The 27,478-nt window shown below is 38.2% G+C and overlaps 1 protein-coding gene across 1 annotated transcript; it reads right to left on the minus strand.

Moving 5' to 3' along the window:
- Positions 1–1,395: 1,395 nt before the first annotated feature.
- triqk (triple QxxK/R motif containing) lies at positions 1,396–26,825 on the minus strand. The gene is made up of 4 exons (XM_084423684.1): positions 26,702–26,825; positions 22,845–22,916; positions 12,648–12,733; positions 1,396–3,949 (listed from the first exon to the last, which is right to left on the minus strand). Exons 2-4 carry the CDS (start codon positions 22,903–22,905, stop codon positions 3,842–3,844), a joined length of 255 nt encoding a protein of 84 aa, XP_084279810.1. The 5' UTR covers positions 22,906–22,916; positions 26,702–26,825; the 3' UTR covers positions 1,396–3,841.
- Between the last annotated feature and the right edge of the window lie 653 nt (positions 26,826–27,478).

Here is a 27,478-nt window from a genome sequence, read left to right on the forward strand (position 1 = left end):
AACAAGTAAACACTACAGGGAAATTTACCCATTAGTCACAGTGCACACGATTCAATATTTCTAATCATCATCCTTTATTATGACTATTATGTCATTTTCATTACATACCATATTAAGGCTGCGTCTCATTTCTCTGTCTTACCCCTTACCCTCGGTTTTGCGCGTTCATGTGAGGTGAAGTGGTGTCCCAATTCTCATTTTGATTAAGGGCTAGGGCCGAGGCGTAGGGCTACATAGCCCTTGAAACGAAGTTTGCAGAGGACCACACTTGAAAGAGAGGGGTAGGAATTTCTCAGAAGTGAGTCGCACAAATCTAAGTATTTTCAGCAGTTTAATGACACTCGTGTTTTATGATACTTTTAATAAAATGTTCAAGCGGTTTTAATTGTAATGTTTTTGTTTTGAATCGCTAGTTAACCGCTAGCTAGCAGCTATGCGCTATTTGCCGTTGGCTAATGTTTTGCTTAGCTATGGTGTCGCCGGCGCCGCCGTTAAATACAACAACTGCGTGTATTTAACGTATTTAACCCCCTCCTTCGCACACAAGCGTGCAAAGATAAAGAGAGACCAGGCAATCGATATCACAACCCGAGACGATGGCATCTTCGTTTATGTCAACGCATATCGCCTCTGTTGACGTAGCAGCCAGCTATCGGAAAGGGAAGATGACGCAAACGGTAATCGAGTGGTGTCTCATTTCTTAGAGAAACGTTCTTCCCCCTACCCCCCTTCACTCGGTATCGAGGGGCAAGGGGAAGACGCAGACAAAGGGGTAGGGGAAGGGGAAGGGGTAAGACAGAGAAATGAGATTGGCCCTAATACTAAATTTAGATATCCTAAGATATGTTTCCCTGATGAATCTGAGCGCAGCTTGAGTCTATGTGTACAGGGCAATGTGTTTCAGTCTTGTAGGGTACTTTTACACGATAACGATATGCTTAAAATGGAGTTTTCCTTTGAGTTTTCCGTGTAAAGGGAAAACCATTGTCAAAACGATCCCCATTCACACGGATCTGTGAAAACGACTAAAAACGCTGTATTCTGCTGCCAGGCCATTAGATGGCAATGCAACACTAAAGATTGAACACGTAATACGCGTATGCGTTTTCACAGATTCGCGTTTTTGTTGTTTACACGGAAACTGTTCAAAAACGTGCACTTTGAAATCTGTTTTCAAAAGTTTGCGTTTTCAGGCACCTAAAACGCTGTTGTCGTGTAAATGAACATCCAAAACGCATAAAACGTTTTCCGTTTTTAGTTGAAAACAGTGTCGTGTAAACAGCCCCTTAGTGTGCGTTTGTTTGGCATTAACAAGTCGAACGCCACAAGGCACTGAAACAGATACTATTTATAAGCTCAACCTTGTTATACGATTTAAAAAAAAACACAATAAGCTTTTATCAGTATCAATGTGGTTTGACAAATGTTTATTATTTTATCTCAAGTATGATAGAAACAAGAGAAGAAAAACAAGCAAAACAGTCAACAAGGAACATGAGACTCTTTGTTTTGGTTTAGTTCAATCTCACTATGAAAGAATTTGGAAAGCTCTCGAGTCTAAATCAAAGACAGACTACAAAAATGTTTTGTTCAATAGGGTATCAATCCTTGAATTAATGATAACAGTCAGACATCCCAGGAAAATAAGGGTTGAGCAGAAAAGCAGTTGTCCTGAGTTAGAGACATACACCTCATGCAGGGAAAGATAAAACAACTCTCTTGGCCTGGAACGAAATAAGTCGTAGCTGTGCGTTTGTACGAGATCCAATGCGCTATACAAAGAGAATGTAAATGAACTTTGAATGTCATCAGCTTCAGCCTTTCATTTTCCACCCTACGACTCTCTCTTTTCTCCTACGAACGCACACACACAGGCCCAGCAGTGTGTAAAGGAAGCACTGGATGTCAGAGACCAAGGCAGGGCCATGCGTTTCATCTTCTGAGATACATCAAAAGACGCACACTAGCTAAAAGTAACAGCACCTCGCTGATTGATAATGCTTCAAGTTCTGTACTATACGTGTCTCTAGAGGTCACACACACACGCATACAAAAGCAGAGAGCACATCAAGGTCTACATGGTAATGTTTGGCGTCTTCACTGATGCTCTTTCGGCTTTCAATAACCAAAGTTTGTGACGTTTGATATGCTAACGAGCTGTGCGATGAGACAGAGAATGCAAGCATTACACACACAAACAAGATCACAGATTGTCTCTGATCTCCAGCATTGAGATGTCTAGATTTGTAAGAAGGTGTTTGTGGTATGGAATGTAACATCTCTTTTCGTCTACCTGGTTTTAGGGGGGGAAACCCTGAAATATAAAAAAAATTCTCCATAGGATAGGAGAAGAGTAAGACATTATGCAATTCATTTGCACGAGCAGGTAAATCCAACCAATCTGATAAAAAAATGAATACATCTGTGCAATTAAACAATAGTGTGATAAATGTTTAACCCTCTGGTGCTCTTTGTTACTTCTTTGGAATGGAACAAAACTCGGTAACGGTTTTGACACTTACTTTGTGAAAATAAATCAATAAATCATGGACATGATTTGAAAAGGTTAAACGGTCCTGAAAACAAAACAAAACACTTACACTCATCGTGGTCAAAAATGACAGCATTGGAAATTAATTTCATCTAGTGGAAACGTTTGGTACTGCGCCCAAACAACATTTTACTGAAAGAGATATCAACCTCAGATTTGGAACATAACTTGTTTAGATTTATGGCTTTGGTTTTTGAATAAAAACATGTTTTGAAAACTATATATTTCGTATACAACTTGAAAATAGCATTTTTGTGCATTTTTCATAAGAAATTTAAACTTCTATAACTTAGCAATAATCTGCCTAGTGTCTTCTTTAAAAAGAGTCTATGCTCAAAAAATGAATAAACGGATTATAACTACTATGTCAAATTAATTTAGTACCATAAAATCCCCTAAAAATACAAAACATTATGTAAAATTAGTGCATTCCCAGACAGCAACATAGTGTCGGCCCAGATCCGGGTCACATGTGAATTCAACGCATACCAGATGAGGGCCGGATCTGGGCCGACACTATGTTGCCGTCTGGGTTCATTTCATTGGGATTTTTTGTTGTTGTAAGACTGCCACACGAAGAACACCAGAGATTTAAAGGGATAGTTCACCCAAAAATGAAGATTCTGTCATCATTTACTGACCCTCATGTCATTCCCAACCTGTATGACTTTCTTTTGTGGAACACAAAAGAAGAAGTTTAGAATTTATACAATCAAAACAAAGGGGAGCCAGGAGTTGTTAAACACCACAAAGCACCATGCATAAGTTTCATAAAAGTATATTCCAAGTCTCCTGAAGCCATAACTTTATGTAAAACTCACTGAAATTTAAGTTGTTATTCAGTGAAAATCTTGCCTTTGATTGTATAAAAACCAACAGCCTGGAAATTCTGCCATAAATAACTCCTTCTGTGTTTCATGCAGAAAGCCGAATGCATTTTTAAGAGAGTTAAAGATTACAGAAATTTGATATATAGATGAACTATTCCTTTACAACTAAAAGATCCAAAGAGAAAACAAGTTGGTTCTTCTAATCTCAAAGCTGTGGGGGCATGTGGAGCTTTATTAATAATCGAAAAAATTATCAAGGATAAACACTGGGGGGAAAAAATCTGTGATGCTTCTGCACACTTTAAGACTCATCTTCGTTCCTTTCACGCAGTTTATCCTGGTTTAAAAGGCATAGAAAGAGGACACTGAAAGGAAATGTGTAATACTATGGCACTTCATGAATGGCTCATGTATCCAGCCACTCAGAATCCTCTGAGATGGCATATCTGAGAAAAGTCCTTCAGTCCATGTCCACATCCAGATCCAGCTCTGTGCTCAGGTTGAGGTAGAAGAATGCATAGATGCCTAGCAGGAAGACCAGAACAGCCACAATGACCAATATGACGTCCTGCAATCAGAGAAAAAGAAAAACGGTTTACTCTTTCGGATTCAGACTTTGCTAAATAAGAGTAAATAATACGAATTACTCGCACTAGCATCAAATTAATCCATAAAAAGGGGCTTTCGCACCGGATAGTTATAGGAACACAGTTACAGGAACTAGCCATTAGGGCGGTCCCCCGAGAACTAAATGTTCCCCTCTGGCCATTTTCCTGGTTGCATTCGCACCGCCAGTAGGAACTCTGAAGTGATGTAAGCCAGTTGACAATGACAACATGTAAGCGCCAATTAGTTAGTTCCAATTGTGCTGGGTTTGACTACTCTGACGTAGGAGCTAATTTAGTCCCCTAAAAAGATGTTCTTATAACTAAAATCCTTCCCAGTTCCTGCGTTGTGAACAAGCCAAAAAGAGAGTACTTTCCCCAATAGTTATTGAAACTATGAAAACGTTCCACTGGTGCGAAAGCCCCTAAATGTTAAACACTGTGATTGTTTTAAACCATGACTTCCAAGTGTGGAAACATTAAAATGACTCCAATGTGTTCGTTCATTCTTACAAGTCAGATCTGAAACCTGATGCCATAGAAGAACACTTTAAAGTTCAACTAAGAACCTTTTATTCTGTAGAAAAATCAATGCTTTATAAAACCCACAAACCAACTGTTATGAAGAACCTGCATGAATCTATAATCTTGCATTAACCATAATCTACTCATTAGGAAGCCTACATAGAAAAAAAGAAAGTTCTTGGAATGTTCATGCTGCATTATTAAAATACATTTAGTTAATTCTGCTTTAAAATACCTATTAATTGCAATGCCATTCCCTAGAAGTTCAAGAAAGAATGAAACGCTCTCCTTTTCATAGCATGATAGACTCAAGACTGATCATAACTAAACACAGATATGTAATTCACACCACAAATGTTCAGCAATAGTATCAGTATATTTGGAGCTCTTTATCTTTACTCTCGCTGTGACACAAATAGGGTTTGGCAGACCCAGCAGGCTCAGAGAAAGTTAATCTCCCAGAAATGTCTTTGTTCTAATTAAGAGTTGTTGGGAGCTTAATGCCCGAGCTAAATTGATGATGGCTGAAGGAGTGGTATTCAAGCATGAATTAGATTTAAATAAGTCATTTATTACCTTTTGTGTTAAATTACAATCCTCATCAACCTGTTTCATTAGGAGCACTCAAGTATTTAACTAAGCAATTGTTCTTTATCTTGATAACTCGTTATCAAACTTTCTAATCAAAACTTGTGCGCCTACTTTTGGCTCAGTGTACTAGAAGTTGATGTTTTTCTAGACAAGAATTGCAATTAGAGAAAATTGCAAGGATATATTAAAAGCTGTGAGAACTTTATGACAAATGTCTGCTCATAAGTTTACACCCCCTGTAGAATCTGCAAGAAGGTTATTTTTAAGTATTCATTACTTCAATGAGCTCATTGTTTCTGCCTTAAACTATTACATTGTTTAAATACATACATTTTTAGCTAACTGTGATTTGTATATGTACATTTCTGAAATACATAACTAAGACAGTTACCTCTGATAACAGATCACTCTAAACTGAGAAATGAGGTGATGTGCAGTGTATATTTATATAAATTTAAAGTGTTTTTTGATATTGGACGCATGTAAATTTATTGTAGGAGACCTCTACAAAAAATTAGGAACCTTTATAATAGCATAATAGTGGCACTTTACACACACACAACAGATATAAAATGCTCAAGGAGGCAACACATGATATTACGATCAAAGGGGATGTAAACTTTTGAACGGGACCACGTGTGTAATTTAATTTATTTTGCTTTGTGTGATAAGCTTAAATATCAGTTATGCAGATTTTTCAAGGAATAAATAAATACATAAATAAATAATGTATATTTTTTAGCGCAATTTTCCACCGGACAAAATTGCGATTGTTAACTCATGATTTCTGTTCTGTCTGTGCGCACCAATCTTGCACTTCTATCTACTCCTCAACCAGACCACCTAGAGACTTCGGGTTTTCAGCATTATGTTAAGGAAGGTCTAATCTCGGGAACGCACAAAAAAAATCCAGGAAAATATTTACTATCTCTTAGTGTTGTGATCCCATGACGTCAGAAAATTGCGCTAAAACACTCACTGAGTTTTTATTACTTGTTTAAAGATGCTGAAGATCTAACAAATTCTGAAAAGAGGGTACGCAAACAGGAGCACAACATGATAAAACGGGAGTGATAGGATGCACAATCTGTTATTTTAAACAAGACCTTAATGCATTAATAAGTTAAAGGAATGTGATGAATGCAAATAATTTTGCCTATGGCGTGCTATTGTTGTTTGATCAGTAATCCATGGCATCATGTATCCTCTTGTAGTCATATTAAAGTATGTTCTTCAAAGACAGGAGCACAGAGGAAAAGAAAGAAAACAGTACAGAAAGAGAGAGAAAGTGAAATAATATCACACACATCCATCTATTCCCCCTCCTGTGTTCATTCACACAAAAACACATGCACACACACACATCAAACACCGAGCAAGCAAGCAAATCCACCCCGAGCAGGACGAGATAAGCCACCCAGCAAACAGGAGGCTAATAATAATTCTAGCAGATAAATTGTAAGGGGCTATTAAAAGCCTCCACGACAGCCATGACTATCTGTGTACAAGCTGCGGCAGCAGTCATCAGTGTGTATGTCCTCATTAGCACTCGCTGCCCGCTGCATTTATCTTGTTCCAGCCAGACTCCAAACAGCTTAAGCCTCTCTTAATTGGAAAACTTTTAAATTTCATGCACTTCAGTTTCATACATTACCAGAGGCCTATGCTGATTCACGTTCTTTATTTAACCGCTTTGTGTCGGAGCCTAAGTGTCATCGCATCCAAAGGGAATTGTTTTTGCGTGGCAAATGTTTTCCAATTTTTAAATACAGGCTTAAGTAACAAAAAAAAAGGACAAAGTAGTTAAATGTGTCCTGTTTACAAGAAGGTCAATGACTAATAAGACTGTCCAAGATGATGAAAATGAGAAATTGAACATTTCTGGAAAACACAAAACACTTTTTTGCTACATATTTTCCATACATGTTGTGTACAAATGTTATAAATCACACATTTTTGAAATATGAAGATCATAAAGTTTTCTTAGTTACTCCATTATGACTAATCTTGCCTTTATTTATCTATTTTCTTTTCAATTTCAACTTATTTTATTTCAGTTAGTTGCCAAGACAACATTTGTAATCTTCGCTTAAGTTTTTTTATTACAATTATTATGATTTTATTACCATTACTTTTCATAGTTTTAGTTAAGTTAAACAACCCTGTTGCAATTTTACTTTATTTTTAATGTGTTAGACACGGAAAAAGGAGAATCATGTCATTGCCCCAAAAATCCTTTCTTGAAAAGGCAAGTAAAAAGCCATGAATACAGATGTGGTCTCATACTCTTTTATGAGAAAAAGACATACAGTAAGTCCAGATGAGGCTGTGTGAAAATGAAATTGTCAGATGAGTATGTGAGTGAAGAGAGGAGACCTTGTTGTCTTGAAGAAGCTAATAATTCAGCGGCCTACGCTTCAGTCTCCCACATTCTGATGGAAAACGCTGGAACATTCCCAACAGCATCATGTGGCTCTCAACAGCAGCTGTGGCATGCCGGGAGTGAGTTCCCATTCATCTGGCGACAGGCCACTGTATCTTACACACACACACACACACACACACACACACATTTCCTCATGTGTCCTTGTATGAATTCTCACGGTCTTCTAGTTTCAAAGAATTCTGTGGTATTATCTCATATAGCCCTGCGTTCATAACATTGGCCCTTACGGCCAGGAGCGTTACGGCACACCAGCATCAGCGTCCAACAGAAACAGCTGAAGTGGGATTTACTCCCCCGTTTTAAGTGGTTGTGTAGTTATCTCAGCCCGACCCAGGTGTGCTGTAATACCTCACCCACTTCCGACCGCTGGCTGGTGTGCTGCAGTGTTTGTGAGAGAGGAAGGGTGTGTGCGAGGCATAAAAATGAGAGTTTCACTCATACGAGTGTTGACAGACCGGATGAAATACGGAGGTGTGAATGGGACTCATAAACACAGTTTGCAAACAGATCTGTGGCCACATACTTGGAAACGTCCCTGTGCTGTTTTACAAAAGAGTGTTTTATATTAAACATATGTACTGCATGTTCCTTGCAGTACACAAAGAAATGTCGACAAGTTGCACAATATTATTAGTGCCATTTCAAATATTGGCTGATAATAGAGCTTTCTTTTTAAAGTTGATATTGCATATTAAATTGCGCATTCTCATTTCCTCTATTATTACTTTTAGATTACCTTTGCCATTTAACGCTCACTGAAAGTTAAAAACAAAAAATGTAATAACATTGTTAAATGTTAATTTAACACATTTTTTATTAAGTATTTATTATTTAGTGTTTATAGTTTTAGTATTTAAAATTTTTTAGTGTTACAGTTTTTATTAATTTACTGTTTTTTTATTTATTTATTTGGACAAAATAGTATAGAATTTCAATATCTGCAATTTATTGCTTATCAGTTAAAACACAAAAATAAATAACGGCTTAACGGTATTGACCAGAATTGTAATAACCATGTACCCCTAATTTAAATTAGAATTTAGATTCTAAGAATTGTTCCATTATACCTAATTTAGGTGTTTGTCTCTTGTGCCAGAAAGTATCACCTTTGAATTTGACATTGAAGTGAATTTGAATGTATTGTTACACTAAAATTATACTTAATTCATAGGCCTGGTGTTGGTTATCCCCAACATGCCTAAAAAACATGGTACTACTTTCTATGGCACTTTTGGATATTTCAGAATCTTAGCTAAAAATCACTGACTTATTTATGCATGCAATGGAATGTAGTGAAGAGTGAAACAGTTAAAGTTGGCCAGCGGGCTCACGATATTCAGCTCCAGGGCTAGTGAGCTGGCACTGATTATTTCAGGCCAGACGCCCCACACAGCTGAGGCCGCCAGCACCTCTACTCTGTGCCAGGTGATGCCATCCGCTCAGCCAGGCACCAGGGAGCCAAGCAGTGCCCACAGCAGGTGGTCGAGCGCCCGCTGCCTCCCCAAGCTGGCAGGCAACATCCCAGCAAACCAAATGGCCACCGCGTGGAGAACAGCAGATTGAGCGTGCTGCCAACATGGACCCCAAGACAGCCCAAACCTCAGCCTGCTCTCCAGAGCCTCATACAGCACTCACAAACGGGACCAACGCTAAAGAACGATGGAAGATGAAAAAGAAGAACGTGTGTGCGTTTCGGCGGGTCGAGTGAGGGATGGTCATAGATGGAAAGCCACCTGCCAAGCATGCACAGCCAGAGAAAATGGCCTGTGGAAAAACAAGTGGTAAAAGTATGAGTCAACTCCTCAGAAAAAAAACAAAGCCAAGGAGGCATTCCACAGAGCCAGAACAAAACTCAAGTGTGGAGCTCAGGGGTCCATTAGTCACATTACGAACCAGAACAAACAAATCGGCGTCCACGTTCCTCAGAAACGTGCCAAGCCAATGACCAAATCTGTATGCAATAAACTACATTTCTGTCAGAACGAGGGGACGTTGCTTTCAGCAGTAAACAAATGTTTTAACCACTGAGCTCATAGGCTTCGCACATACCTGTGGAAAGACATTCAGTAGGTCCCAAATTAAGATTTAGAGTCATTATGGACAAGATGTTTTTGTTTTAAAACATGCACATGGAATTCATCATTTCCTCAGATTTAGGCTGTCTACGTTAATATGGATACATTTGAAAATGGAGTGACTCCCCCATCCACACTAGCATTTTCAAGCGTTTTCCAAAAGTTGCTCATCCGCACTGAAACGTCAGAAAATGCTTCAAATCCACTTACTGCACATCCGTAAAACATAACAAAAGGTCACGAGATGATACAGTGAGAGCAGACATAATAAAGTTCTCGCGCTATTCTTCTGGCACGATTGTTTTATGAGCAAAATATCCCACCACTCACTGTTGCATCCAAGAATTGTATGGTCTAAAACGTAATTGTCAGCATATTTTTCTGTCATCTATGCAGGAATGCAATATGAAGGTTCTACAAAGGAACATTTCTCTTTAGCAACACTATGAAAGTAAATAGCAGACACAACAATACCGGTATAACTATGCGTCACATGACAAAACATCATTTTCAAATACCTTCACAGTCCATACTACAATGCGAAAACGCTGTTTTCAAATTCATCCACTTAGGAGAGCGTTTTCAAAAAGCTATCTTCGTTGACAAAAACACTATCTCAGTGTGGACGGAAGGTCAGAACGGAGAGGAAAATATGCGTTTTCAAATGAAAACGTATTAGTGCGGACAAGGCCTTAAGCCTCAGTAATTGGATGAAAGACTAATGAGACTTAGAAGAATTGTAATGAGGGCTTGGCTTTTTTACAATAACAATTGAGTTGCTAAGACCAGTTAATCTTCAGCCTTCACATTTGATTTCTTCATGGCAAACTAAACCCAATGCAAGCAAATGCCACGTTTTAAGTTGTATTCAGCTATGTGCAGACGTGCCCCAGTGTTTCTACAATGTTTAGTCCACTGTGAAAATATTGCAGCTTATGAATTATGAATTGGTTTCAGATCATTGTTGTCAGTGAGCGGTCTTAGTAACTAGCTGTTTTGGCTGCAGTGCCCAATATGGAGCTCTGGATTCTGAGAGAACTGATAAAACATATTGCACCACAAATTCTCATGCCAAAAACCAAACAAAAATAAGCTTCCTGCCAAACTTAACAGGGATGAAGAGAGAATATGTACAGACAATTCTAAAGCAGTAGTTTTAATTAAGTCTGTTAACAATAAAATCTACATAAAAAAATAAGGCATTAATCAATTTAAAATACATTTTTGCGCAAAATGAAAAAGAAAAAACAAATTAAAAAAAATTATATATATAATTTTTTTTTTTTTTACATGTACTAGAGAAATCATGAGTGGCCTTTGCTCATGCAAAACTCAGTCTCACTATATGGTTGCTAAGATGTTCTGAAACCGATAGTTCAGCCAAAAATTTAAATTCTGTAATCATTTTCTGACTCACATGTCATTGCAAACCTGGATGAATTCATTTATTTTGTCAAACTCAGGAGAAGATATTTTGAAGAATGTTGGTAACCATTCTTGGTGACTATTGAAAAAAAAAAAAAAAAACACTTCTCATTTTTCAAAATATCTTTTATGTTTAAAAAAATAATAAAAAAATTCAGGTTTCATCAATACAGGTTTGAAACGACATGAGATCCAGTAAGTGATAACAGAATTTTTGTTTTTGGGTGTAATGGCCCTTTAATGGCCCAAGCTAGGTCTCAAAAGCCCTATTCGGACAGGACTAGTTTAATATGGAGAGGTGGGGTAAAGTAATAATTACCAGAGCTTCTCTGTGATTTTAGTACCGTCCGAATGTGCCATCTCAGTAATTATTACGGATAATGTCAGTAAAGATTACGGCGACTTTTACCTTCAGTAAAAAGGTCCGGAAAAATGACCTCAGGTAATACTAATCCCGTGCGAATAGACCCGCTGTAAATATGTACGTAAATATTCCGTCATTTCCTGTTTAAAAGTAGTTTTCCATGGTTTTTCAAGTATGGAGACGCTAGAAAAAGCACATTCAGTTGCGTTCTAGACGCTGGGACAAATCAGTGGCAAAACTCAAGTGTTTTCCACATACCATTCAGATCAGAAAGAAGCTCGAAAGCACTTGTTAGAAGCACGAAACATCTTTTAGCGTAGGTAAGTGCCTATTACCAACACAATCCAATCTAAAGTTAATTAATACATCGTTCGACCGGACATGTTTTATATATATATATATAGGTTGTTTGCGCACGTGATATCAGGAAGCAACACACATGACAACACGACAGGAGGGTGACGGCAATGCGCAAATCGAGTTACCCCTCCCACTTCTGCTAGTTTTACTGAGATATCTTATCCTGTGCGAATTGGCCATTAATATTACAGACGTTATGTGGTAAAATTACATTACTCCATCTACCCTTGTAAAGTTAATCCCTTCCGAATAGGGCTCTTGGCTACATTCAGACTGTCAGTCCAAATACGATTTTTGTGCAGATCCAATTGAAATCCGATCAGATTTAGAAAGTGTGAATGGCAAAAAAACATCACATGTGAAGTCAATCATTTTAGATCAGATTCCAATCGGATTCACAAATAATCAAATTTGGACCGACAGTGAACATAGCCTTTGAGACCAGAAGTCTTTAGACAAGTTTCACCTTCAAGGCTAGTTTTAACCTTTTTTATCATCCAGGAGGATCAGTATGAGCAACAGTAACAGTTACGTATGCTTGACCAAACCAGTGCCACCAATAAATGGAAATCACACAAAGATGGTGAATAAAAAGGCTTTTTCCTCAAACTCTGGATTATTATTCTGGAGTGACAGCTGAGGGAAAAAGAAAAACAGAGAGAAAGCAATGGAGATGGAAAGGGAGAAAGAGAGCAAGTCCTCTGAGAGTCAAACGACTCTTCTCTGCCTCATCAATATGGAGACTGCTTGAGTTGCTCTCAGGTTGGAGAGGTGTGATGAATAATGCTTGTGTGTGTGTGGTTTGGCAGATGGGGGAGAGAGGGATCAGTTGGGATAGAGGGGGAGGTAATGAGAATGAAAGACAGCCATCTCACCCTGATTCCCGGAGCACTCCTCTTCGCCTCTGCCTTCAGTTGAGTGGCTCGCAGCGCCGGCTTGTTTTTCTTGTAATCCTGTTTTCCTGAGAGAGAAAATGAGGCGCACGGGTCATTTCTACCATGTGACAATTGGAGTTACATTTGCATTTTGAGTTAGGCTGAAAGCTTTTTTCATTTAACAACTAAAAGTTTTAATAAAACAAATATAATGCATTTGCAATCGTCTTCATCAATGTTCTATTATGAATCATTAAACTAATGGATTTTGCTGAAACATTCTTAGTTGGCCTTAATGTATTTGCCTGTTTTACCCCTTATTAACATGCCTTAATATGAGGCTGTTAACCTTCTGTGCCACCTTATATAAGACAAATTAGCATTTAATTTATGCAGGGCTGCTTTAGACTTGATTTATCTTAAAATACAAAGACGGACTATCGTAAACTTTTTTTATTCCACATTAATGGTAGACTTATTACTGGATCAGACATGGCAAGAGTTAAGACATTTTTAAAAATTTAGATTAAAAATGGCCCAAAATGTATTTAATTTTTTCCCTGATGGTAACCGTTTCTTCATTATATGCAATATGAAGAGGTCATGTGACAAGAATGTTGTGTTTACTGTGGTATAAGGGTCAATGACGTGGCACTATTTTTCTTTTTGTCCTATCAATGATTAATTTCTTCCAAAATACAATAAAAATGCCTTTCACACATACTGTACACTCACATTGAATACACCTTTTATATTATGAGCAAGCATGCTTTTAATTTCAAAAATAAAAAGTAAAAAGAAGTCTGCTATTGTAATGTAGAAAAAATTCATTAAAAGGATTAAACGAAACCCTGAAATTCAAAAGAAAACCTTGTTTGGCATTATTTCTCATAAAAAAAAAGAATAAATAATTGTAACAAATCTGCTTCATTGTTTATTAATATTTGAACAAAAGTCTGCCAAATCAAGGTCATATGGTGTAACCAAAATGCAGAAACTATTTATAATATTGATATTAAAAACTTGATACTAATAATTAATTAATAATTTATTATGTTTGTAAAAAAAAGAAGAAAAAGAACACTAGAATACACTTAAATATAAAGATTAAGTAAAAGTAAAACTTTGTATTACTTAATATTACATAAGTTTAAATGTAATTTAACAAAAATGTCATGTAACCAGTTATGGAACCAACACGAACATTTTTAAGAACTTGTGTGCTTTAAAAGATGATTCCTTTTTTTTTTTCAATCATGAACACTCTTATTTGTCATTTACCTGTAAATAAATACGGTTACCCACCCTATTTTTAAAAAAGTAGTATGCAGTATACAGAGCATAGTATGCAGTAAGCAGTGGTAGTACTCCATTGTGTTAACACAGTGGCACACTCAGTGGCAGTTATCATCAGGCAATCTCACTGCAACGAACCCGCCAGGCAAAGCGGCCACCTGGAGCGTATGTGTGCAAGGTGTGCGAGGAGCGTCGTGTCTCTAATTAGAAACAAACAGACGAAGGAAAAGAAGCAAAAAATGGGAAGGCAACAGCTTGGTGGGAAAAGGAGGGGGCCGTCCTGCGGGCTGCGGCAGACCCGGGTCAGACTCAAGGTCTCCGTGAGAGCTGTTGACACACAGGGGCCGTTTCAAGTGCAACTCCTGCCTCATTAAGACTTATTTACATGGAGTGGGGGAAAGAGAGAGTGTCCTTATCCATCTTCAGACTGCAGATTGCAGGGCTGGACACTCTCAGATGCCGAAGCTAGACACTGACCCCTCCCCAGGGACATTCGCAGGTCTCTCCTGCCTTATGGTGCACCTTCTGTGTGCGACGCAGGCCTGCAAGAGGCCATTATCAGAGGTAAACATCCTGCTATTCCAGAGCTGAATGATGGGATATGAAGCTTGGTTCACACACTGAGCTGTTAAATAATGAACACTGTTTTTGTTTGCAGAGACTTCTGGAATAGTTCTCAGTTTGGTCTCCATGGGACGGGACTGCAGGGCATTAATGCCAATCATTCGTGCAAAAGTCCAGCATTAAAAAACTTTACTGACCAATCCTATCTTAGCAACTGTTGCCAAGCTTTCTTTTGTAATATACGTCTATGGAAGATCTTATGTGTGTTTGGATAATTTTTAATGAAATTTAACAGGTGATATCACTTGAAAACATGTCAAAAGAAGCTCCAAAGTAAATTAATAATAATAAAAGAGATCCACCAATATTGGCTTTAAATTATCAATATACATTTTTTTTAATGCAGAATTTTGTTTTGAATAATGTCTAATTGTTAAGATGTACATTTCTCACTTGAAAATAAATTGATTTGAGAATAGTAAGTTTAGCACATATAACAGTATATTAAAGAGGTTACTTTACTTGTGAATACGGTTGTTGGGTATTTTTACTTTTGAGATCCACGAAATGGTGGCATTTAATGGTAGACCCAATATTTTTTTTTAAAGTATAACCAATTAACAAAATAAAAATAAATGTTCATATAAATATTCATTCCTATGGGGTATTCTGTAGCAATAGTTGCCAGGGGGCGGAGCTTAGAGAAGTGTGAATCCAAGCTTATAGGTTTTCCAAAAAAAAGAAAAAGCATTTTCAATTTCAACCTGCCTCAGCATGTACAGCAAAAAAGGAATTATGTCAGCTTCAAAACACTCCTACAACATATGACTGTCTTTCTCAACCTCTCTCTGAGTCTACAGTATTTTACGCTTGCACCTGAGGAGATTTTACACGGCGTGGAAAGCAAAACTCGTTTTGTTCCAAGCCAACTGGGACAGATTAGGTGTGTGTCTTATTTTTCTTGAAACTTCCTGTTGTGGTGTAAATACCCACAACAAACAGCCTCAGACATCTGTTCCAAATGAATAGTTAATTGTAATCATATCAGAGTTTGAAATAAATTGTTTATATAGCGAGACTTTGTGGTCCTGCCAGTATGCTGAATCACACGCCATCGAGTTCAATGAGGCGTTTCTCTCTGCGTGAGGACTCGATGATTATGACGACTCGCTGGCCTCCTTGGCTCTGCCGTCTCACCGCTGTTGAGCTCAAATTGGCCCGCGATACAGAGGCGGGCTTTGAACGCACCTTCACTCATTAATCACCATTCAATTGCATCGCTGCAGAGCGAAACCTCCCCCTACTTGTTTTCCAAAAGCGGAGTGGAGGCTCTCTAATATAATGTGCCACTGTTTCCTGTGGACTTGAGCGGTATGACCCCTCCGTACACACTGTGCTGTCAGATGTTGACAAGGACGTGACAAGAATCAACCCACGGGGCCAAGGGTGCCTTTCAAAACTGCTACAGACGATTTCATTTCAAAAGCCACGACTCCTCATCCACAAACAGATTCCCCTTCCATCAGCCTGGTGCTTTTCTAACATGATATAGCGAATTTCATAATGGGAGAGAAAAAGAGAAAAGAATTCTGCAATTATTCCTGTTATAAGATTGCAAGAAAGCTCTGATAAACCCACAGCTCAATTTGGCCAACAAACAGATAAATAACTTGATGAAGAAATTGTAAGGGTCTGATCAAACAAATCAGAATTTTTGGCATATTTTGTGTGCCAACAAAACTCTGCATCTCTATAAAATTCGACCTTCATGTTACACATGAAGAATACAAAGATGAGCCAAAACATTAGGACCACCTGCCTTACATGCTGTTGCTGCCAAAACAGCTCTGACCCACTGAGGCATGGACTCTACAAGAGCCCTGAAGGTGTCCTGTGGTATCTGGCACCAAGACATTAGCAGCAGATCCTTCAAGTCCTGTAGGTTATGAGGTGGAGTCACCGTGGATCGAACTTGTTGGTCCAGCACATCCCACAGATGCTCAATTGGATTGAGTTCTGGGGAATTTGGAGACCAGGGCAACACCTTGAACTCTTCATCATGTTCCTCAAACCATTCCTGAACAATGCGTGCCATGTGGCAGGGTGCATTATCCTGCTGAAAGAGGCCACTTCCACCAGAGAACACCATTGTAATGAAGAGATGTACCTGGTCTGCAACAATGTTTAGGTAGACGGCATGTGTCAAAATTACGTCCACATGAATGGCCGGACCCAGGGTTTCCCAGCAGAACATTGCCCAGAGCATCACACTCCCTCCACAGGCTTGCAATCGTCCCGCAGTGCATCCTGGTGCCATCACTTCCCTAGATAAACGGCGCACACATCCACGTGATGTAAAAGAAAACGGGACTCATGGGACCAGGTGACCTTCTTCCACTGCTCCAAGGTCCAGTTCTGATGCTCACGTGCTCATCGTAGGTGCTTTCGCCGGTGCATCATGGCATTCTGATTGTCTGCCCCGCACGGCAGAGTGCGATGCACTGTGTGTTGTGACACAGCCTTGGATGTCCAACAACCTGTCGTCGGTTTGTGGTTTGTCCCTCTTCGGGCCACTGTTGGTAAATTCTCACCACTGCTGACCAGGAGAAACCCACAAGCCTTGCCATTTCAGAGATACTCTGACCCAGTCGCCTTGCCATAACAATTTGGCCCTTGTCAAAGTCACGATAAATGTGATAAATGATTGTTTGTGATTGTATGATTGTTTGTCTGGTTAGATTAGAATAATCTAACCAGACCTTAATATGTGGCCTTGTTAGGAGACAATCAACAATATTCACTTCAACTGTGACTAGTCATAAAATTATTTCTGTGTTAATTAAATTCTGCCTTTAAACAATGGGCACAAAATATGAGTGAAATTATGAGCAGATTTATACTCAAATTTGTTGTGATCATGTTTCAAGAAGGCTTATTATTTCACAACATATCACACTGTCAAACTGTCAGATTTAACTAAATATTAAATTTCACAGGCAACCACATGCAAAAGTTTAAGAATCTGTCATCAAAAACCCCATATTGAATAACTACTAATCTGAACATTGGAGAGACATGTCTCCTTCGATGTGTATAATGATTTTTTTTTTACAAAAACAAAAGATAAATGCTGTATATTTTCATGCCAGACACTTTGGATTTTGTGTGAACAGGCCGTCATGTGCCAAACTTGAATCCAGCACTGACAGATTGCACACGTACTGGGAGAACACAGAGTTCAAAAATAAAGAACTTTGTCTTTGAAAATAAAACAACTCATTCCACACAAAACAGAGACGCACTTTACCACAGTTGTTGGGAGCGAGTGTATCCTTTTGCACACAGGATGTGGCAAGTGTTGAACAAAAGCTAAAAGCACAGTGACATGATCGTGATGGCCAGTGTCAGAACACACAGAAAACTGAGAAGATCTGTAACATGCTAGATCCATTCAGCCTTCACATCACATCAGAGATATCAAGACCATATACAGATCAGCTGAGTGCACACTCACACTAAAACGATCACAAACAGAGAGAGTTAATCGGCAGGGATGAGTCTGAGTGCTTGGTCATGCGAATAATTGTTGGACAAAGGCAGAGAGGATTGTGTGAATGATCTTGACTCAAGAGGGGGATGACCACACAGACCTGAGGAACCCTTTTGGTGGTTGACAGCTCTCTGGAGTCCATTATGCAGCTTAATAACAGTATTTAAAGTCACTGTGTCTACAGCAGCCCTACGAGGTACTTGACATCACAAAAGATTTCTTCCTTTAAAAAAAAAAAGAAGAAGAAAGAAAGCAAGACCTGTCAAGATAGAAATTACCTTCCCATTACAATCTCAAATTACGATGTGTATTCTCCCTTTGTGTTGCTTTGCGCTATTTTGGGCTTTTTTTTTTGTTAAACAGCGATTCTCTGAAATAGGCTGATATAGACTTCTTTTCAAAGCAAACTGATGGAAAGAGTGGGAGGAAGAGTGTGGGGGGGGGGCTCAATTGTCCATAACCTGCTGTTACGACTTTGAATTGATGAGATGCAAAAGAAAGAAAACAAAATGGGATATGTCTGAGAATCGCAGGCTCCAGCAGGAGTTCAGCTTGTTATGTTGCCAGCACAGTCATGCAGCACAGGGACAATAAGGCAAGGTGACGGAGAAACGCAAGCTTAATAGTGCTACTAAAGGGTGCGATATGAACTCGCATAAAATCATGCGTATGAGACAGGTTCTTTCAGCGGGGAGATGATGTTGGCGTGCACTGGGTTGCAAATTACATCAGTGATGTACCAATGAAAAAAGACATCTTTTCAGCGCTATTACAAAACTAAGGCTGTGTCTGAAACCGCTCACTCGTTCACTCATTCACTAACCCCTACATAGTGAATGGCAGTTGAGTGCACTACATCAGCGAAGAGTGAACGAAAATGAGTGCGCGAATTCGGACGCTGACATAATTATCACGCGCCAGAGAGCTCGGACAATTTCGTCATAAACATTACCTACCCATCTTTAATATTGCCTTTCTTGGCTGTATGAATTGTATGTAACAATTGTATGTATGTATTTTTCACGTTTATTGCGTTATTTGATAAAAAAAGATAATAAAAACACTTGCTTATCATATTTATTTACTTTTTACATTTATATGTGAAAATAAAAGAGAACAAAACACTACACAAAACATTCGTTCATTCAAATATAGATATAACGGTATATATATAAATAAATAACCAGGCGTCTGGTCTTATAAATGATCGTTTTCTATCTCGCGTGCGCCGTTGCCATGGTGACATATTTGTTTATTTTTCATTCGCGCTCTATCGCCTTATCGTGTTGGATTGTGGGAAATAGTGTCTCAGCAAGTGTACATCGGATGTACACTCGAATTCAGAGAGGATTGTGGGTAAAAGTAGTGAATGAATGTAGGGAATGATGTCGTTCACTCAGAATTCGGACACCACTACAAAATGGCCGACACCCTAAATAGTGCACTATATAGTGGATAGGGAGCGATTTCAGATACAGCTTAAGTCTCCATATCTCAACCCTACAATGGAAATTAAGAACTTCCAGATGTACAATGTAGGATACAACTGGACTAAAAGCTACTCCGAGTAAAAGTCCAAGAGGTCAGGTCACATTCACGGTTGTTTCAATCATTTCAATAGGAATCCACACGATCTGTAATTTCACGTGAAGGCAAAAGATTTCCCCACACAGATTTCGCAATGGCTTCAAGTTGGCCGCATTAAAAATACAGTCAAAAATAAATATTTTAAAATGTAATTATTCCTGTGATGGCAAAGCTGAATTTTCAAAAGTATTCAGTGTCACATGGTCCTTCAGAAATCATTCTAATATGCTGATTTGGTGCTAAGGAAACATTTCTTACTATTATCAATGTTGAAACCAGTTGTGCTGCTTAATACCTTTGTAGAAACTATGATATATATTTAATTAGGATTCTTTGATGAATAGAAAGTTCACAAGAACAGCATTTATGTTTACGCTCCCTATCCACTATATAGTGCACTATTTAGGGTGTCGGCCATTTTGTAGTGGTGTCCGAATTCTGAGTGAACGACATCATTCCCTACATTCATTCACTACTTTTACCCACAATCCTCTCTGAATTCGAGTGTACATCCGATGTACACTTGCTGAGACACTATTTCCCACAATCCAACACGATAAGGCGATAGAGCGCGAATGAAAAATAAACAAATATGTCACCAAACAAGATCTTCAGGAAACAGAAGAGAAGGAAAGCACCAGGCCCAGACGGTGTTTCACCAGCCTGTCTGAAAACCTGCGCTGACCAGCTGGCCTCTATCTTCTCACTGATCTTCAACAGATCACTGGAGCAGTGCAAAGTCCCTTTCTGCTTTAAACGCTCCACCATCATCCCAATCCCGAAGAAACCAAAGATCACAGGACTCAATGACTACAGACCTGTTGCCTTAACATCTGTGGCCATGAAGTCATTCGAAAGACTGGTGTTAGCATATCTGAAGGACATCACTGGACCCTTGCTGGACCCCCTGCAGTTTGCCTACAGAGCAAACCGGTCTGTGGATGATGTGGTCAATATGGGACTGCATTACACCCTACAACATCTGGACAAACCAGGGACCTATGCAAGGATTCTGTTCGTGGACTTTAGTTCTGCCTTCAACACCATCGTCCCATCACTGCTCCAGACCAAACTGACCCAGCTCTCTGTCCCTAGCTCCATCTGTCAATGGATCACCAGCTTTCTGACAGACAGACAACAGCTAGTCAGAATGGGCAAAATCACGTCCGACAGCCGCACCATCAGCACCGGTGCTCCACAGAGATGTGTTCTCTCACCACTGCTCTTCTCCCTGTACACAAATGACTGCACCTCTAAAGACACCTCTGTCAAGCTCCTGAAGTTTGCGGACGACACTACTGTTATCGGACTCATCCGGAACGGTGACGAGTCTGCGTACAGACAGGAGGTGGAGCAGCTGGCTCTTTGGTGCAGTTATAACAACCTGGAGCTGAACACGCTCAAAACAGTGGAGATGATCGTGGACTTCAGGAGAAACCCCCCTGCACTCCCTTCACTCACCATCATGGACAGCACTGTGACTGCAGTAGAGTCATTCAGGTTCCTGGGCACCACCATCTCTCAGGATCTGAAGTGGGACACTCACATAGACTCTATTGTGAAGAAAGCCCAACAGAGACTGTACTTCCTGCGTCAGCTGAGGAAATTCAACCTGCCACAGGAGCTGCTCGTACAGTTCTACTCAGCTGTCATCCAGTCCATCCTCTGCACTTCCATCACCGTCTGGTTCGGCTCTGCTACCAAAACCGACCTCCGTAGACTACAGCGGATAGTTCGGACTGCTGAGCGAATCACTGGCACTACCCTTCCCACACTCAAAGTACTGCACTCATCCAGAGTGAGTAAAAGGGCTCGCAAAATCACTCTGGACCCGTCACACCCAGCACACTTTCTGTTTGAACTGTTACCGTCTGGTCGACGCTACAGAGCACCGAGCACAAAAACAACCAGACACAGGAAAAGTTTCTTTCCCCAGGCCATCTACCTCATGAACACTTAAATGTTCCGCTACTGTGGAACAAACATGTGCAATACTTCCCTCAGACATTTCATTATAGCACCTTATAACTTTATATATATTTATAATTTATAATCTTTTTATTTTTATTTTATTTTTATTTTTTCTATTTTTTATTTATACCTATGTTACTTGTCTTGTCACTTTATATTGTATGTGTACTGGAAGCTACTGTCACCAAGACAAATTCCTCGTATGCGCAAGCATACTTGGCAATAAAACTCTTTCTGATTCTGATTCTGATTCTGATTTATTTGAAAAAGAAATCTTTTGCATCATTAAAAAACATCTAACTTTTAATCAAGTTAATGCGTCCTTGCTAAGTAAAAGTATTCATTTATTTTAAAAAACAATCTTACAGACCCCAAACTTTTGAACGGTAGTGTATTTTGATATATTACTGTATATAAAATATTTGATATATCTTTTATATTGTTTAAGCTGAAATAAAATAAATAGTTTTTCAAAAACTAGGAAGATAGTATTTAGGGTAAAAGAGGCTAAACGCTCTCTGTGAAAAGACCAAATGTAGCGAAACGCACAACGAAAACTCACTCGGTGTTTAATAGCGCATGATTTTTAATCAGAATAAACTGCCATTTCATTTACCCAATGATGTTGCTCCATCAGTGAGTGTGTTTACATGCACAACCAATGTGTAAACTCACAGTGGCTTAAACTGTGTTATTTTAGCAGCTAAATTGGATTTGCTTTTGTGGAAATGACATTTATACAGCTTTGCTAAGTGTTTACAGCACTGTTTCGCCTCATACAGCCCCTAGCATCCATATACCGACTGTCTATGTTATTAAACAAACCCCATGTTCTTTCCACTATCACAACTCACATGCTAACCATGATTGATAGGTCATATTGTTTCCTCCTATAACTAATGCTAAATTAAGATTAAGCATAAGTCAGAGCAAAAGGAGGTTCAGAGACTTATACTTTAGTAGCTAAATTTGAAGACTGTACAGTATAGGCTATGAGGTTGTTTATTTTGGGGTTTTCTTAGTCAAACTGTCCTGTTCCCAGCTGAACATTCTGACCATCAAGTTTGTTCATGCGTAAAATTCATAAGCAATATAATACCAGTGGCTGAAATGAAGGAGAAAAAGCATTTCAGACTCTCTTTAATAAAACACTGGATGAATATTTGATGAAGGTTATACTAACATCCATATTAAAAAATAAAGACTATACAAAGAACAGAGGTTCTCACCGATCTGTTTACGGTACTGGTCGACCGGCTGCTTGACAGAACTTGCATCCTTTTTCCCCATCCTTCATTCACCTGAGAGAGAAACAGCATGAAAAATATGAGGAAAGAGTAAGTAAAAGCAGTGAACAGTGAGAGCTGTCTGTTTGCTTACAGAAATCAAATATAAAAATGCTACTGCAGTCCTCAAGTAAAGATTTGCTATGGTTTACTTATCACTCAAAATTCCAAAGGACAGTACTTTTGCTTTACATGGATATGAATGAATGGATAAACACTGCTCAGCAATAAATCAGCAAGGAAAGTTGTTCTAAAATGGTTTTGCTTCAAGAAAAAAAAGAAAAAAAGGTTCAATATAGAACACTAAGGTTAGCCTATTAACCCTTAAAAAGTTACATTTATTTTTCTAGTGTGTTTACAAGCTGTTTAACTGGTTAATCACTATAAAAATAAATTAAAACAAACTTAATTAAAACTGAATTCATAAAATGATCCCATGATGGGAACCCCTATGAAGCGTCTGACAAAACCCTTTAACGTCCTATACAGAAAAAAATGGTTTTCGTTCAATGTAAAATCTCACTCTTATAGAGGAAAAGGTCTTCTATAAGAGTGAAATTTTACATTAAACGGCAATGCAACAAAATGATTCATTGTACAGAAAGATAAGTCCTTGATAATTATTAATATTACCACAAACTGCATAGTAAAATATTCCCAATATGTCACAATGACATATTACTATGCTAAGCTGACTAAGAAAACTGACAATTTTGTAAATGATTTTGTAATATTTTTTCCTCACAGATTTGAGGATGAGAACATGCCTGTAAACCTTTGACATTCAGCAGATTTCCCCCCCTGCTGTTCTCCTTTTTTTCAGGTTGTGACCCACCAGTTGCGAACCACAGCCTTGCACTTACACTTTCAGAGTTCAGAATCACATCCTAAATTGCTGCAAAAGTCATGGGTGATTGTGTAAGACGGAAAGCATCTTGAAGTTAGAAAGAGGAATTTGATGTGAGGCACATCCCCAGAGGTGGCAGGGACTTCAAGGAATTCAATCATGCGAAGGTCGATCCGAGACATAGTCTATTTGAAAGTCTTTCCATGCCTGCAAGTCACCCTTACTAGAGTTGAATTGCTCTGAATTCCTCTGGTATGTTGAATTAATCAGTTGTGGGTAGAAAATGATTTGTGTTACATATAGATAATAAATAATTAAAACTTTGGGTCAATTAAATATTTTTAAAATAGTTTAAAGCACACATGCCTGCCAAAATCTCAGAAAGATACTATTTGTTATTAAAGTTAGTTTCATATGGTTTTGAAAAATATTGGTATCATTTTCAAGTAAAGATGAATTTTTTTAAGACTCAGTAATGATAGAAATGCCATGTGGTGTAACCAATAACCATCAAGTAAAAATAAATAATGTATTTGAGGGAATCCTTAAGCATTATTTTCCAAAATTTGCAAACCTTTTCCAAAAAACTTTTTTTTATATATGAATATCATTCATTATTAACTCATAAATATCAGTTTTTAGTTGAGTCGCACCATGATACCATTTTACAGCCTGAACTAATCTTGCCTTGTCATATACATGTATATTATAATTTAAAAAAAAACTTCATAAATTAAAAGAGGTACATTTAAATTACTGCCTGTATGAATTTAATTAATGTATTTTCAAATAAATGAAAAGATCTGGATAAAAAAAAAAATATTATGAGTGTCATGTCATTGGCTGATTTACAAAAATGTTAAAATAAGACCAAAATCATTATGTACTAGTATCTGAATGTGTCGGATAATTCAATGCAGTGTTAAAAGTGAGTTTAACATTGTAAAGATTGTCCATTTATATTAAAGGAGCATACACTCCATCTCATTTTACACTACTCTGACTTTCCAGATAGAGATCTCAGATTGATTTCCATAGCAACTGAAGTAAAAAAAAAAAAAAAAAAAAAAAAAACAGGAGAAAAAAAGGCACCTTATCTTGTGATGCATGTTATAATTGTTAGTTCGGAAGGCAAGGAATTCTGAAATTGGTAATGGGTTAAGTGCATTAAAGCATTTGCCATACTTGCAGTCTCATAAGTTGTTTTTATTGTGAGGTGGTCAGGGAGCGCTTTATCAAAATTCTACGCCTCTCACAATACTATTTGCAATCAATACAGCTTCTTCTGTTAAAGACTGGGAAAAAAGGGTGCATGAGCCAAAGGGCAAGTCTTTGTTTCTGATGATGTTTAAACCTCCCTGACCCATCCTCTCCCAGAGAAATCGAGCCGTGGACCTTCGACCTGATCCATTTTGGCTCATAAGCCGGAGATCTCCTGAGGAAAGGTGTGCAGGCTCTGTGCTAAGAGCACAGACTGATTAGCATGGAAAACAGAGAAGAGCTGGAGGAAGTGCAGAGGTGCATGAAAGAAGAGAATTACGAGGCTGTTTTCATCCTCTCTTGAGACATGACCGTGTGAGCTGAAACCTGTAAAATGAGTTCAAGGGTCGACTCAGAATCCTCCGTTTGATGTCTTTAATCTTTACTTTAAGTTGATGTAATTAAAATGGCTCCACATGCAACAACAAAGTGGGAGAAACAAGAATGGATTACTTTTCTAAAGATGCCAGAGGAAGAGGACCATTACCGTGTTTACACAACATGGTTTGAGTCAAGCCCAGGGGCATGACCTACAATCCTACAATGACCAAACACTTCCTTTGTAATGAATGTGACCACTAAAGGAAGTTGACATGGGCTGTTAAGTGGCAAACATACCAATCTTCTAGAAAATTCTTATAGCCGTAGGCTTTGTAAAACTGGGATGATTCAATGCAGCGACCAGGAAGTTGTAGGGTCACACAGTGTGCAATTTGAACAATTCAGACTTTGATACAAACCTCACAAGACAGTCCAGCCAACACACGCAACACTATTAATGACATGCAACACTATTAATGACATGCTTACAGAATATTTAGAAAAATGTATGACATAAAGCTTGCAAATCCCCAAAGATAACTTTCTCCAAATTGCAGACAACATAGAAAGTTGGGTGAGCTGTAGTCGAATCCACAAATAGAGGGATAGCCAAGGGCTATGTGTACAAACGCTTTGAAGACTCAAATTGAGACCAGTAGCCTATGCTTTTTTTTCAGAAGCTAAACTACAAAGGTTTTGGTTTGAAAGAGATTTAAGATTAAAATAAGCACCTAGGGCATTTCTTTAAAAAAAAAAAATGAATTAAATAAAGACAGCATTAGCTACGCATTTTAGTAAATGCTCAATACAAAAGGTTACCGTGAGTGCAGCTAAGAGCTGAATCATAACCTGAACTGAATTCGTTTTATATACAATTTAAATATAACAGAATAGTATTACAGGGAATGTTAGTTCATTTCAGTGATGCAAATGTCAATGTGGCATAGGCATATTGGCACAAATGCAATGCAACCAATCAGTATCAGAACAAAACATCTATTTAGAGAGAGTCGTGCAGTGGACTCAGGACTCATCTGAATGCCACGTAATGCAATTGCATCAGATCTACTCTGTTTCCAGTTTTCATCCTGCGTATCATGTAGCTCCTGCTGCACTCTGACCTGAAGCTAAGACAGTCTGAGGAAATATCCAATCACAACACAGAAACAGAGAGGTTTGACCAATCACAAACTGTGAGGGGGCGGGCGCTAAAACAAACACGAATGTTTAGATTCTTCAGGAAAATGTAAAGCGCGAAAGATCGCTAACAATTATGCATATTGGTTTCCCTGGTCTGTAACAGATATCTAACGCAAGGCAAATTTATTAGCAGTGTAAAACGAGAGCATTATGTCTGAGGACACAGACTTACCACTTAAAAGACGGGAAGAATCCTCTCTGTAGTTCCTGGTTCAGCGTTGTGTATTTCAAATGGATGCGTGATTCAGCCAATCGCGACGTAATGCCTTCAAATAAACGCCGACACGTCATTAGGTGGGCGGACCCACAAACCAAATCTTCAAATACAAGCTGTCAAATGCATTGAAGGAAAAGATTGAGCGCACACACACATAAAATAAAAAACTTTATACATACATTATACATTTTTTAATGTAGGCTTAAACAGTATTTAAAGATGCTTTTCAAGGGCTTATGTAAGATAAAAATGCATGAACTGCAACCCCTTTGTGCCAAGGAACACCATATCCTCTCCATCTTTTAAAATGTAAATTAGCTTTCAGTTTTAAAAATACTTTTGTGTTGTATGATGTAAATAAAATTGAAAAAGTCATAAAAAATGAAATGAAAAAGTCAAACATTAGCTTAAACACTGATTTTTCATCACTGAACAAATTTCTCTTTTTTCTTTTTAGCAATAGAAGCAGAAAGCATTTATTATTATTATTACTACCTTATATTTGGGTATATGGCTATCTTTTTGAATTGTGCCAAATTAGTCAGTTATTAAACAATCAAAATCTGTCTAGTGTAATATTCTCTAATTCAGGTGATATTTATATTATTCATACTACTCAAAATACTGTAAATATGTTCATAATCTGTAAATGCTTATTCAGACTAAACCCAACTGTGACCCTACTTTTTTACTTTTGTACTATTTTTATTTATTTTTTATATATTTTCATTC

This window comes from Rutilus rutilus (genome assembly GCF_951802725.1).
Source record: "Rutilus rutilus genome assembly, chromosome: 11".
NCBI lineage: Eukaryota > Metazoa > Chordata > Actinopteri > Cypriniformes > Leuciscidae > Rutilus > Rutilus rutilus.

What these genes read in the sequence shown, in the direction of transcription:
- triqk (XM_084423684.1), bottom strand. Translation starts at nt 22,905, where the DNA reads ATGGGGAAAAAGGATGCAAGTTCTGTCAAGCAGCCGGTCGACCAGTAC. An exon ending in CCAGTACCGTAAACAGATCG is followed by an intron (nt 12,734 to 22,844) that starts GTGAGAACCTCT and finishes TTTCTCTCTCAG; the next exon opens with GAAAACAGGATTACAAGAAA. An exon ending in GGAGTGCTCCGGGAATCAGG is followed by an intron (nt 3,950 to 12,647) that starts GTGAGATGGCTG and finishes CTCTGATTGCAG; the next exon opens with GACGTCATATTGGTCATTGT.